Consider the following 14,787-nt stretch of genomic DNA (forward strand, 5'->3'; position numbering starts at 1 on the left):
TCCCTCCGCCTTGGCACAGGCTGTGTCTTGGCACCCAGCGGGGAAGGGAGGTTGTCGACAGCGCCAGCCAGGGCCACCCAGGGCACAGGAACGCCTCGCTGAGCATGCTGGAGAGGGGACAGAGTATTTGGACCTAACAAACACGTAAATAGGGAGAGCAATGTCCGGGGAGCAGGAAGATGGCTCCTGAGGATGCTCCTGCACGTGCACCGACTACTCGGTACTCATCCGAGGATGAGCACACAGCAGGGCTGGTGTCAGGATAAAGACTGACCCTCTGTGACACACGGGACACGAGAAGCAAAGGTGTCAGCATTTACCGTGACTTTGTGCTGGCCGGTGAGGTTGGGGGACTCGCAGAGGAGCTGGGTCTCGGAGACGGTCAGGGTGCAGGGAGTGTCTCCAATCAGCACCGTGTAGTTCAGGCGGGAGTTACCAGCAGCCGGCGGGAGCAGGTTCCTGCCCTTTGAGGGAACAAGGAACGAGACTGTCAGTTCTCGTGCAACAAGGAACGCTTAAAAAAATCCAACACAAAGCAAACTCGCACTCTCACAGTACAGGACTTTGTCTCAGGAGAGACAAAAAGCCACCTCCGCAGAGGGACACATCCCTACCCCTCTGCCCCACGCACAGGCTGCCTTACCTTGAGGATGAGGGGAGAACTGGGCTTCAGCTCCAGCATCCCTGTGGGGCTGAGAGGCTCGAACACAGGGTCAGGGTAGTAGACGAAGTTGGTGGTGTTGATGATCAGCAGGGCCTGGACATTATCCATTACGAAGCCGATCTCATCCGGGCGGTCGCCAACCTCCGGAGGGCTTCGCACAGGGTTGTCGATGGAGGGCGCGTAGCACACCATGGTGGTGTCGTTGTAGACGGTGCAGTTCTGCAGGAGGCACGGAGCGAGGTCAGACCCGGCTCCCAACAGGGAGGTCAGGATCGGACCCCACAAGGATCTCCTGCAATCAGTAGCTCTGGACATTGGGTTTAGACTTGCGATCTCCTGTCCTGTGCTGTGATATCAACAGGCACCACATCCTGCCCCAGGGCAGAGAGACTTCCGTCTGTGATGGGATATGTGAGGGGTCACAAGTGGGAGCTCGCTGGGGACAGGCTCTTTCTGTCACTATCCTGCAGATATCCCACAAACCTCCCATCAGTTTTGCACACTCAGATCTCAACATTTTTCCTGGCAGCACCTGCCTGAAGGCTTTGCACAGAGATCAGTGCCTCTCTTTGGGTGGCAGCCCTGGGCCTCAGCCCTTCCACACCATCACACCCGATGGGCAAGTGATGCACTATCTGCCCTGCGTTGCTGAGGGATGGCATCCCTCCTCCTTGTGCTCTGCCCCCAGCCAGTACCACTTACATTCTCCCTTTCAGAGCTGGAGTACTTGGCCCGGATCCTGGGCTCTTTGATGGTGGCCAGGTTGGTGCCAGTCACGGTCAGCAGTGTCCCACCACTAGAGACATGGAGACAATGGGTTAGGAAAGGCAGCTAGGCACTAGGTCCCCACTTCTGGGAGGGAAGCACCCATCCTCACCAGCCAAACGCCCATCTGCCCCAGCCCGGATGAATCACCATGGCCTGGGGACCTTTTATCCCACCCAGATGTCACCTCAGCTGACCCAGGGGCCAACTAGAGATATAAAACCTGTTAATTAACACTAATATCCTGCTCTGTGTCTGGGTTTGGGGTCTGAAGGCAGCTGCCAAGCTAAAGGAGACCAGGCATAAATGATGCTTTACCAGACCACAATGGTAAAGCATCCTGAGGAGGTCCTCTTTGCCATCCCCTTCACCACTCAGGCGGCTGGGCAGGCTGAACCCTGCCAGGTTTCCTCCACGCCTTGGTGTTAAAAGCCCCGGAGAGCTCGGCTATGCCCCTGGGGAGCTCACTCCTCATCAACACCCCAGGGAAGGTTTCCCTTGGCACTATCACTTAATGGATTCCTTCGCCTCCTCTCCAGCCAATTCAAACCTTTTAGAAAAATATGTAAACATTTAAAAAAAAATCCCCTGATGGGCAATATTTTAATTTTATTCGCCACCGCCAAATGTCAAGCTGAAATTAAGCAGATCCAAAGCGCTCTTTGCTCTTGCCCCCTGCCAGGCTGAGCACTGTAGGCCAGGAGTTAGGAGGGCCCTGGTGCCACGCCATTGCTCACGCTCCTCTCGCCACGTCTCTGGAGCACAGCCCGGCGGCTACGGCAGCAGCACTGAGATGCACCCCTCAGGAAGAGGGGATCCACGCAGAAAACAGCCACCCACGTGTCCTTGCGGGCATCCTACGATTCACCTGTTGATGCTCCACTCAGGATCGATCTTCTGGATGGTGGGGTCCTCTGTGTAGTTGTACTTCACCTCTGGGTTGCTCAGCTCTGCCCGGTTGATGTTGATGAGGATGGGGGAGCTACCGGGGGTGTGCCCAGGGGGGGTCCTGCACCGGATCTCGCGGGCACTTCTCCTGGGGCAGACACACACAACCCGTCAGAGCGTGGGCAGGAGGGAGGTAAGGGTGGCTGGGGGCAGCAATGCTGCCCATGATCCCCCTGCCCCAGCCCCTCTCCCCTCCTGAAATTGCAGAGGTGGTGAGAGGGGGGCACAGTAAAGAGAGAAAGGAGGAAAAAAAAAAAGAAAAAAAAAACACCAAGAAATGAAACAAAAGGCAGTTGGGAAAGGCTGAGCAGCTCCTGAGTGTTCCCATTGCGCTGCTGCTGCAAACAGCAGCGATTAGGGCTGATAACCAGTAATTACCACAGGAAAATATTTAAAGAGCCGCTCCATTATCATCCCTAATCTAAAAATTATCCACTTCATGCCTCAGGGCTTGTGCTTTTAGAGAAAAATCCCCGTTCTTTGGGCTCTTCCTTCAGCCTCTGACACAGAGAGGTTTTGGGGGGAGATACCTCTGGCTGCCCACAGGGTTTGGCTCCTGGGGTCCCTCGTGGCTCTCCAGCATGGGCTCCCAGCCACTGCTCTATCTGGGGGTCACATCACCTCTGGAGGTGCCCACCACCCATCCTCCTCCACCCTCTGTGCCCCTCACCACGAAAAAGCGCAGGGTCGTCCTCCGATGGTCACGGAGACGTTGCTGCCAGCGTTGAGGTGGCTCCCTTCAATGGCAATCCAGGTGCCGCCAGAGAGAGGGCCCCGGGCTGGGACCACACGGGAGAAAGTGGGAGTCTGTCAAAGGAAAAGAGCATCCCTGGTGTCGGACAGGCTGGGGACCAAAACCCGTGTCCCCAGGCAGCCTCGAGCGGGTGACGAGGCCGCAGAGGAGAGGGACATGTGGGACAGAGACAGGGCATGGTGCTAAGGGCTGATAGTACCAGCAGGACCGTGGGGAGACAGAGCAGTGGTATCCTTGGAGGAACTCAACCAGCATGACCCACTGCCTGCCTAGAGCATCCCTGCTGGCCCTCTGGGAAAATGATGGCAAATTTTCAAACTCACCCAGAAAAAACACCCAAAAGCACCCAGCATCACCTCCCTCCTGCAGCACCAGACCTGTCCCCCGGCACGGGGCTTACCACGAAGGTGAAGCTCTTGGGGGACGTGGCCCGGTAGCTGGGCGAGCAGTCGCGGATGCACACTTCCACCCGCGCCTCGTGGACCTTGCTCGGGCTGGCATCTCCAATTTCGCACACGATCCTAAGGGATGCAGGGAAGGAGCCCTCAGTGCCTCAGCACCGAGATGCTCCCTGTGTCGTGGTGGGGATGGACTGGGTTCAGGAAGGGACAGGTCTGACACCAAGCAAAGGTCCCAGATGCCAGCAGGTTTATGAGAAACCAAGGCGGTGGCTATTAGCACTGGGGGGAGCTCCCCAAAAGCCTTTGGGTGCCTCCCAAAGCAACACAACCAGCAGGCACTTCTCTCCCAGTTCAGCCCAGTCAGCTCCACATCTTCTGCAGCCACGAGCAGCACTTGAACACCAGCATGCCAGTCCCTCACCCCCCAAAGAGACCCAGAGCACACCCACCCCTCACCAGGCACTTACTGCTCAGCGCTGATGTACTCGCTCTCGATGGGGATGCACATCACTTTGCCAACTCGAACGCCCCAGCGAACATCTTCAAACTTCAGGCCCAGGTTCTCGCCGGTGATGGTCAGACGGGTCCCTCCCTGCCTGGGGCCGGTCTCAGGTGACAGCTAGGAGAGAGCACGGCCGTCAGCCAAGGCAGCAGCAGTGGGGATGCCTCACTCAGGCAGGCTGCAGCCTGGGCAGCCATGGGACATGTGCAGCGAGCAGCGAGGAGCAGATGGGTGATGGTAAATGCCAGCATGTCTGCAAGGAGCCTACAGAGCAGGAAAGACCTCCGGAATGACAGCCATGTCCACAAATCCCCCCAGGAACAAGCCAGGAGATGCCAGATGTGGCCGAGCAGAGGGTTGGGATTTGGACACCCTGCTGCAGATGGAGCCACCCTGCAGGTGGCAGGGACACGGATGGGAAGGAGACAGGGCAGCATCAGCCACAGCTCCAGCTGAGCCGGCACGGAAGCATGTGGATCTGCCTGGCCTTTGGCCAGGTCCCACATACCCGGGGATGAGGTCCCCACGTCCAAGATGTCCTCAAAGGAGAAAGCATCTCCACCAGGTCCCTGTGCGAGGTAGGCAGCAGGGAGAAGAGTTTTTCTCTGCTGGCAAACCCTGTGCTAAGGCCGGCTGGGAAGGAAGGGGACCTCACCCTGGTGCTGCGTCTCATTTACCAGGATGATGCCCAATAAAGCGGACAGATATGGCGGACAGACGGCGGTGGGATGAGGGATGGATGGAGGCATGGGCCCACTGCTGCCTCCAGCCAGGCAACTACAGGCAGTTTTACACCAGCACTCGCCGGCCCCGGGGCCCAGCTAATCAGGATGAAAGGCAGGGCTGTGTGCCCCGGCTGGGACCAGGGACAGGGCTGGGTCACCGGTGACACTGACATGGAGCAGGGGAAAAGGCAGCCACAGGCAGCGGGTGAGGGAGAGAATAACAGAGGCTGGGTCAGTTTAGGAAGAAGGTGTGTCCTGATCCAGGAAAGGGACCGTTTTGTGGCAGGTGATTCCCTCCTCTGCTCCTGCTCCTGCTCCCGTGGTGCTAGTGAAGGTCCCTCTAGCACCGGGAGACATCTCTGCCAGCACTGAGCCCAGCGTGGGGACAGGCTCATGCCACAGCCCCACTCACACTGCGACCCAGCACGTGTGAGCTTGTTACATTCCTGGCAAATCTGGGCAGCTGCAATCCTGGGGCCTGAGCCAGCTGGAGCCTCCTCCTCCTCACATGGGGCTAGTCCTGGCTGCTACCTCCGCAGCAAGGAAAGGCAGATGAGCAGAGGGTGGGAAACGTGCAGCAGTGGACATTGTCCACATCCCCAACTCTGATGGACCATGGGGATGGTTTCTGCAGGGCCCCATCGCTGCCATCGCCTCTCTGGGGTTAACCACTGCCCTTCGGATTCACACCGGGCTGGTCGCCTTACGCGGTTCCCCCCTGCACACAGGCAGCCTGCAGGATGAGACCTTGAGCAGTGGCAGAGCTGGGATCGGCACCCGGAGCCCTGGCTCCCACCAAGGCAGCCACAACTCTCAACTTACACGGTACCAAAACCCTCCCGGGCTGGGAGGAACTGCTGTTTGCCCAAACTCAGCTCAGCCCCTGCCCAAGCCTGGGATCACGGCTCATTACAGCCGCTGCAGCCGGCATCGCGTTGGGTCTTCCGCCTAAATCGAGCTCCGCCGGGGCAGCTGGCAAGAAGTGTCTGTTTGTTTGGTGCTTCTAAATGAGTGTTAAAAGCTGCTCTGGCGCGTTACATTCCTCCTCCTCCTCCGCGGCAAAGCTGACGAGGGCCACGTGTTCAGGGAGAAACGAGCCCAGGAACGAAATGACATCGCGGGCTGCCCAGCGCGGGGAGGTCACGGCCAAACAAGGTGCGAGGGAGGAGGAAGTTCGCAAGGAGAGCGGGGGCTGCTCGAGCCTCCCCTTTCCCCCCTCCACCTCTGAACCTCCCGTCCCCACAAACACCGCCGCTTTCTGCTAATGGTTTCACAGAGTCCTTTTATATCAACAAGCGAATGGCTCCAGCAGGAACAAGCAGTGGGCTTGTGCCCGGCTCCGGTGGCTGCAGCAGGGCCAGGAGGTGCCGAGGCCAAGGGATTCGCCATTCCCAGGGGAAAGGATATTGCTCTGAGGGTCACAGCCAACACCAGGCAGGAGCCCACAGAGGCTTGGAGGGGGCTTGTCCTCATCACCAAGCAATGGGCAAGTGATTCTTCACTCCAAAGGTGAAGAATCATGGTCATCTCCCAGCCCAGCACCACCACCCATGAAGACACCTGCAACCCGGTGGGCTGGGCAGGGAGGAGGCTCCAGCTCCTCCTGAAATCACTGTAGAAGACTATTTTCCCCCACCACCCCATGCTGCCCTCTCTGCACCAGGCTGCTGTCTGGACCGTTTCCAAGCCTGCTCACAGCCTGGGATGCAGGACAGGGCTTGTGGGAAGTAGCAGGCAATAGACAGGCTGCCAGAGGAGCATCAAACCAACAGCTATGCTCATCCACACCGACGACCACCTCCCAGGGCACCAACAACAGGGTGGCACCACAGTCAAGCCTACCTGCTAACAGATTCATTTCTATTGCACCTGCAATTACTGCAAAATCTTCAATGATTCAGGACGGGAGAGCTGCTACCAAGGCTGGACACCACCAGCTGCTGGGAGTGATGTATGTGCAGATGGCTGCAGATGCCTGCAGCCCTGGCCATGTGAGGACAGGACACAGCCTTCAGTGAGGCCACCTTGGGCCACCCTTGGCATGACCCAGCCACTGTGGTCTCTGCTCCCACCATCGCCAGGGGTCCAGGCTTTGGGAATTTCAGTCAAAACATCATGGGAAGCCATAAGGGAAGGATGGGGAGCCCTGCAGTCCTGTATGTAGCAGCAAACATCCTCTTACGGATGAAGACTTTGGGGCTCGACCCTGCTCCCCCATGGAATGGATTCCTTCTCCCGCCAGTATTCCAACCAGGCAACTCCACAGTCAGGAATTCTCGCAGGCAAGGCTCTCTGCAGGCTGGGATATGCCTAAGGACGGGGGCATCCCCCTCTCTCCATGCAGCTGCCACCCAGCACACTGCAGCAAGTCATGCCTTCCCCAGCATCACTCGCCTGCGTACTGATACCCCTGCGAGAGGCGAGTGATGCTGGGGAAGACATGACTTTCACTTCCAGCCTCCATCAGATAAGACACCGAAACCCAAACAGATCAGATCCTGTGCTAAAACTCCAGTAATTAACACCAGTGAGGACCAGCCAGCCACAGGTAAACAGAAGGTATCCAGTTGAAATACTCACCAGTCCCATCTCGTGCACTCGGAGCCCAGCCCCACAGGCACGCGAATGTTAATATGCACAATCTTATTAAATGAAGGTCGCAAAAGCTGTCAGGGAAGGGGCATGATGAAGTACCAGCATGCATGGTGACATGAGGAGGAGCAATGCGGAGCTGAGGCTTTCCTGGGATCCTCTGGCATGTGCAGGAGGACTGATGGGAATCTGGGAGATAGGCCAGAAAGCCCAGTGCATGAGGGTGGTGGAGAGAGGATTTTAGCCTTGGAAACACATGATAGGACAAGAGGCAATGACTTTAAACTGAAAGAGAGTAGGTTTAGATTAGATATAAGGAAGAAATTTTTTAGGATGAGGGTAGTGAAACACTGGGACAGGTTGTCCAGAGAAGTTGTGGATGCCCCATCCCTGGAAGTGTTCAAGGCCAGGTTAGACGACGCTTTGAGCAACCTGATGTAGTGGAAGGTGTCCCTGTCCACAGTAGAGGGGTTGGAACTAAATGATCTCGAAGGTCCCTTCCAACCCAAACCGTTCTATGATTCTATAAAATGAAAGTGGCAACAAGTGATCCTCAGTCCAAAACACCAAGTAGATCTGGCTGTTGTGAGGTGCCATTGGAGAGTTCCATCCCTATCTCCATCCCCATCCTGGTCCCCCAGCACAGAGCATCACGGATCATACCTTGGTGATCTTGGGGTCAGTGCAGCGGCTGTTGCCACTGCTGGCGTGCATCCAGCTGCTCTCGTAGGCCAGGCAGTGCTGCCGCAGCGAGCACCGCCGCTCCGACACGCACCAGCCGCACTCGAAGCGCGGGTCAGCCTTCAGGCACAGACCGCAGCTCTCCCGCAGGGCCGAGCACTTGTACAGGTGGGCTGCAATGGCAAGAGGAGCACACGGGGGTCAGCATGCCCCTCAGCCCATGGATATGGGGCTGTTGGGGGAAAGGCACCCACTCTTGCCCACCCCACTGCATGCATGTCACTGGCTGCTGCGGGAGCAATCCCCATGGGCAGGAGGCACCAGCACTCTGGCTCTCTCCCAAAGCTTCTTGCAGAAAAGCCTTTTGTTTAAAAACCCAACTGATTGATGCAGCCAGAGCATCACTCCGTCCCCCAAGGCACTGGTGCAAACCACAGTCAGGGCAGGGGATCGGGGCAGGCGGGAGCCTGGGGTGGGCACCAGGCTGCTTTCCCATCCCTGTCCCGTCCCTCACTCACCTTGGATGTTCTGGGGGTTGTCAATGACAAAGTTCCCGTTCCAGACCACGGACAAGTTGACCGGCAGGTCGCTGATGTCGTTTCCTTCGTAGAAATACTGCAGGAGGGGACAGAAGGAGGCAGAGTCCGTTAATCGGAAAGGCGAAACATCCTGGTGAGGGGCACAGAGAGACACACAACCCCAACACATGGATGTGTCCCATCAACCCAGAGGAGAGGGATGGGGGCCAGCTGCAGGCCTGATGGCCAGGAACAGACAGGTCTAACAGCCACTGGTCAAAGCATCAGACATGGTGCGTGCACACCAGTAGGCTGGACTGGCAAAACAGATAAATAAGCAAAAGAGAGTTTCTAAATAGACCCAAAACCCATTAATCCAAAGGTAGGAGAGGAGGAAACAGGTGGTGTCTGTGCGGCACACAGGTACTGCTCCCTGCCAGGCAACCAAGCTCTTCCCCATGTCCTCCCCACTCCAGGGACACTCAGTCGGGGTCAGGTTTGGGATCACGCTCATCACTAATGAAGCTTGGGCAGGACAGGTTGGGCACACGGCAGGAGCAGATTCGGTAGAGTCACTCTTGACACTCAGCAGGGGGATGTCCCCCGCGGTCCCTTCCAGCCCCATCGTCCATAACACAATGACAAAGCTGCAGCCACAGAGCCATGGGTGGGACAGAGCCAGGCATCAGCCTGGTACCACACCAGCCCTCCCAAAGACCTCAGGAGAACATTTCTTCCCCCCACACACCTCCACACCACATCCCCAGCTGCCCCACTCCCAGCCCCACACCCCCAGCTATATCTCACTCCAAGACCAGCACCACCACCCCAATTCCCTCAGCTCCCATGTAGGGAGGTGACACTGGGGGATCCTGCCCCCCAGCTCCAAGGGACCCTAAATTCAGGTCCCAGCACGTGTTGCTGCCCAGACACACCCACTTCCGTTGCTCCTCCCAGCCCAGCCAGTGCCTCCTCCTCACCCAAAGCCCTCTCCCCTGCCTCAACACCCAAGCCCCAGCCCCGGCAGCCCCATCAATATTCCCCGCACAGCCCCTGCACGCAGGCGGAGAGGTTTAATCGATACAGAGGCAGGAAGGCAGTCGGAACCGTCCCTGACAGCTAATGACCTCCTTCGGCAAGAGATTCCCTGCTTCTCGCCGGAGAAAATGACAGGCATGTCAGGAGAGATTAAATGAATGATTCATGGGTTGTTGGAGTTTGTTAGAGAGCAGCGGACACGCCGGCAGCAGCTCACCCGGCCATGGGCTGGCCACAGCCCTGCCACCACCTCCAGCCAGCCTGAGCATCACCTTTTGCAGCCCTGGTGCCATACCTGGAGCAGGTGGCCTCAGCACCTCCTCCAGCACTGCCCCAGCTCCTGCCTGACAGAGCACATTGTCCCTCCTAGCACCAGGGACCACTCCAGTGGGTCTGCTCTGCTCGATCTCATCCACAGGAGGCAGGGACATGGCCCACGAGAGAAGTCAGCATGCCCAGATAGCTGCAGAAAGCTACAGATGTTTGGGTCCTTCTCGCCTCACTGGAAGGCTGGTCCCCCCTGTGCCAAGTCTCTCCCAGCTGAAGCAGCACCACCAGCTGTGATCCAGCATCAGACACGGCACTGAAATGGGGCACACGCCCTATATGAGACATGGCTACGGCAACACACCCCCCTCTCAACCCCACAAGGGGCAAATAAGAGGCTAAGCCTGGTCCTGGGTTACACCTCCACAGCTTTTAGCTAGTGGTCCTACACCCAGGAACCACCACACCCAAACACAGGGGAGGAAGAACCATACACAGCAGTTGTAAGGCATGAGACAACGAACTGCAAGCTCCACCCTTTCTTGAGCACTCAACAGCTCCATCACCATCTCCCCACTCCAGGAAAAGTCCCACCACTTCCCACGCAGCCTCTTGGTCATGGCACTTCTTGTGATGTTTGCTTGGAGGACCTTCAGCCACATCTCCACCACACACCATCTGCAACCAGAGCCTCTCAGCAACATTCTCATCACCAGGCCTGGAAAGATGAAGTCAGAACTGGGCTGGGTGTCCAGATCTGTTCCCCTTTCCCTATCCTACACCCACCCAGGGATATCTCCAACAGGACCTTGACAAGGAGCTGGCCAGACCTACAGCCACATGCAGAGACCATCCCCTGGCAGCAGGAGGGAGCGTGTGCCGGGCAGGGTGACGGCGGTGCCGGAGCAGAATTTAGCTGTGACGAGCCACGTGGCAGCGTAAGTGAAATTGGCATTTTCAATTTGTACTCTGACATGTCTCATTTGGGGCCCTGGCATCTCGGGAAGGCATCCAGCCTGCAGCTGTCCAAAACACTTATTTGCATCTCTCTGCCCTGGCTGCTTTTGGAAATTAGTTCTTCTGGGAGGTGGGTTGGAGGAAGAAGAATAGGGGAAGAGGGAGGGAGAGCATTAACTCTTCATGCACCAGCCCCGAGACAGCACATGCACAAGAGACATGGGAAAGGTATCTGTCTGGGAAAGGACAGGGCCTTTCCTCCAAGCCACCGTGCTGAGGACGCTGAACTCGTCGCAGTGTGGAGCTGGAGCAGATGGCGGGGAGCAGCCAGGAGCGTGGCAGCACGCTGAGGGAAGCGGTGGGCAGGAGCAGGAGTCATGGCCCTGGCTGGCATTCATGGCCTGGGATCACCAAGGGAACGTGGATATCAATAAAAAATGCATCCTCAGCGTCTGTGTTTCCGTCAGCAGTGTCTCACCTGCCCTGCAGAGACAGGCATGGGACCCGTGGCTTGGATGCCATCACTGGTCCCTGTGGGATGATGGAGCTGGAACAGTGGCTTGGCTGCACACAGGCAGGAGCTGCAGCCGCAGGAGCTCAGGGCTCAGCCTCATGGGATGCTGAGGTCCACCCGGTCCCACTCTAATGTCCAAAGAACCTCTTATTTGGAAGGACGTTTTCTAAAGGCCTCCTGGCAGTTGGCTGTGCTGCAGCGTGGGCAGGAAGGTGCCCTCTCCACCCACGGGCACAGTCACAGCCAGGGAGATGGCAGCATCCACAGTGCAGCAGCTGAGCAAAACAGCAGCCGCTTTCCGGCTCTGAAGGCTCCAAAACAGGTGGGGATTGGGCAGGGGGGCGTTTACAAGTCTCCATCCCATGGGATCCAGAGAAGAGCCCACGGGCAGCCAGCAGGTCTCACCACGCTGGCTCCTCCCTGCTTCTAGCTAACACAGTGATGAACATCCATTAAACATTTAACTGTTATTAACTTCCCGGTTAATCAATCACTGTGGCTGGCGGTGATCTGGGATGAGCCGTGGGAGAGGAGGGGAGGCCGGGGGGTCGTGAGAAGGGGGTGCACCGACCCAGGCAGCCCTGCTATCAGACCACCAGTCACACTACAGAGGTGCCCGGGACCCGCTGGCTGCACCACAGGATGATGCGGCATGGTCCCTGCCTCGAGGACAAGTTATGGGAAAGGGACATTTGCTCTGGGAGCAGGAATTGACAGGCACAGTCCTGAGAGCAAAACAACTGCACCCAAAATAGAAGCGCTCTCACGCAGCATGGTCCACGGAAGGGGATGGGAGAAAGGATGTCATCGAGTGAGTCAGCAGCAGAGATGTGAGCTCCTCACCCAACCCAGCCAGTCTACCAGGTGAACGTGGAAGGGCTGATGGGGGACGTGCCAGCCCCACTTATCTGGACATGGCTATTCCCAGCAAGGTCTTCTTCTGCAGGGATGTGTTTCAGGGAAGAGGACTCCTCACCAAGCCTTTCTCAAGGCTCTTCACCCACAACTTAGCTCAGGCATCTTCCCAAGTAACAGCCAACAACCTCGTCTGCTTCTCATGGCTCCAATTCTCATTCCCACGCAGGAGATGCTCACCAGCCCAGCACACTACAAAGGCTGTGGGTGCCACCTCTGCTGAAGGTCTCACATTTGGTTTCAGCAAGCCCACTGCTCACCCACCAGCTAGCAGCGCTGGGCACTGAGAGCTGACCAGGTCCCCTTGGGGTGAGGCACTCAGCTCTCCAAGAAGGCACCTCCAGGGAGCCGTGCTCTGTGGGGGCAGAGCTGCAGCCAGCAAGGGGGCACTCTGACTCCAAGGGCAGATGGCACCAAGATGCACTTTGAGATGCTCCTACAAGCACCATGCCAACTAGCCAAAGGCACTAGCCCTTTCCAGCCCAGGTGGCCCCACGGCCATCACACCCCTTGCCACCTGGCATCCGCCCAACTCCAGCCACAACCCAGCACGTGAAGGAAGGGAGGGACCCCGCTCCCCAAGGAAGGCAGCAGAGGAGCTGCTCCTCTGCCCTCTGCAAGCAAACCTACACGTCCAAATTTCCCTTGCAACCCCCCTCCCTCTCACATGCCCCATCCCCCTGGGCTGCGTTTCTGGAGGAGGGCTTGGGCTGCAGCTGTGTCCTATTTTTCTGTAGTTGATGACCTCAACTCCTTCCCCGCACTACGGGGACGGCAGTAATGTACATCGCGTCTCGCCAGGGCTCAACTGCAATTCATCATTATTTTATCTGCTGGAATTTAATTGGATCCTATCAAACTCTCCTGATACTCCCTTTTCACTTTAAACACTGCTGCAGGAAAGATAAATGTAGGCACCGCGAGGACGGAGAGCACGGCTTTGTTGGCGAACAGTGCTGGGGTTGCGGGCTCCAATCCTGTTTCCCCCTCCATGGCTGGTTAATCAGAGATACATACACCGGAGGTGTGCGGCGCTCCGAACAGGGCATGTGTGTATGATTTATGTTCCTCTATAAATACACCCCAGGCCTAGGAAAATACCGTCATCCACGCAACAGCACAACTTGACAGTAACACTTGGCCTTTTTCTGGATCCCCTTTTGCTGTTTTCACATAAATTTCCTCCCTCCCTCCCCGATCACATACAAGCTTCTTCGCCTGGATTCCTCCTGCCCAAAATTTGGCAGGGTGTAAGTGAGAACCTGAGACCCTGGGAATATGTCAGGGCAACACCCAGGCTCCACTGCAATAAAAAAATACCCGGAAAACATCAATCTGTCAGGTCTCACCTGCCCTCCCAGCACCCACACCTGGGGCTGGGCACCCTGGCCTCAGCATCTGCACTGGGCACCACTCACGTGCCCACCTCACCAGCCCGGCTTGCTCTGCACCCACATCACTTTGTCACGGGGATGAGCGGCTCCTGGATGAATATTCCGACCCAAGCCTGGCTGGAGGGGTGTGACCTCCAGAGCCACAGCCAAAATGGGTGGGCAGGGAGGGCTGGCACGGCCAGGGGGTCAGCAAGGAAGGAGCCGAAAGGGGGACGGGGAGGTGACGCAGCTGCTCTTCACCACGTGGGGCTTTGGTTAAAAGGAAAGGGAAGTAACTGAGGTATGAGGCTTAATTTAAAGTGCTGAGACAACAAACTCAAAGGCTCGTGGAAAGGAGATCAAGGGTTGTTCTTGCTTTTACATTTAAAGAGAAACTCTGGGGGGCTATTTCAGCCTTGAGAGGAACATTCTGAAGGGAAAAAGCCAAACCCTTGGCAGTGAGAAACACCTGTGGCCATTTTGCCAAGGCCAGGACTAAATCGGATGAAGTCCAGTGCCACAAGCAGTAGTGCGGATTGGGACTGCCGTACTTTCCAACAGCAAAACTGTTTCTTTTTTGCAGAAATCAGAAACATCAGCCCCATTAAGGGATGGGAGATGGAAAAGTATGGGCAAAGTCAGGGATGTCTGCAAAATAAAACTTGGGTGTTACCTGCACACATTAAGACAGATGACCACCTCTCCATCCTCCACTGCAAGAAGCAAGCCTGGAAATGTCAGCCTCCAGAAGACTTAAAGTAATCAATTAACAAAAAAATAGTTTACTGGCAAAGCATTTATGTTCTTAATTAGGCTTTTCCTTTCTTTTTGCTTCTTTACAAAGTATGTGGAAAACTTCTAGGGTTGCTTTCCTTTTGAACAGCTAAAAGAAACAGAAGCGAGGAGGCAGAAAAGGGGTTTTTTTGTTTCTTTTTTATCCTGGGATGCTGGGGAACACCAGGCTGGTCTCAGTTGAGTTTGCTGAAGATCTATTGGGTGTCTCAAATGGTGTTTATAGTCAACACTCAAACCTTAATGAATGGACTGCTGAGTATTTAACCAAGATGTCTTTTCTTCAAAGTGCTAACAAGTCATTGGAGTTTGACAAGCACTAAAACTAAACAAAAGACAAAGAGTTTTAAGCAGCCTTGACTTATTATCCCTTCCATTTAC

At 56.4% G+C, this 14,787-nt stretch overlaps 1 protein-coding gene across 1 annotated transcript in view; it reads right to left on the minus strand.

Annotated features, from left to right (window-relative positions):
• PLXNA1 (plexin A1) overlaps nt 1–14,787 on the minus strand; it is a 103,480-nt gene that overhangs the window by 28,039 nt on the left and 60,654 nt on the right. Inside the window, 9 exon segments of the mRNA XM_086618773.1 lie at nt 321–464; nt 644–883; nt 1,367–1,460; nt 2,298–2,465; nt 3,048–3,184; nt 3,532–3,652; nt 4,000–4,151; nt 8,015–8,205; nt 8,551–8,647. Of these exon segments, the coding sequence (XP_086474899.1) occupies nt 321–464; nt 644–883; nt 1,367–1,460; nt 2,298–2,465; nt 3,048–3,184; nt 3,532–3,652; nt 4,000–4,151; nt 8,015–8,205; nt 8,551–8,647 (1,344 nt within the window).

This window comes from Tauraco erythrolophus, chromosome 12, assembly GCF_009769465.1.
Source record: "Tauraco erythrolophus isolate bTauEry1 chromosome 12, bTauEry1.pri, whole genome shotgun sequence".
Classification (NCBI taxonomy): domain Eukaryota; kingdom Metazoa; phylum Chordata; class Aves; order Musophagiformes; family Musophagidae; genus Tauraco; species Tauraco erythrolophus.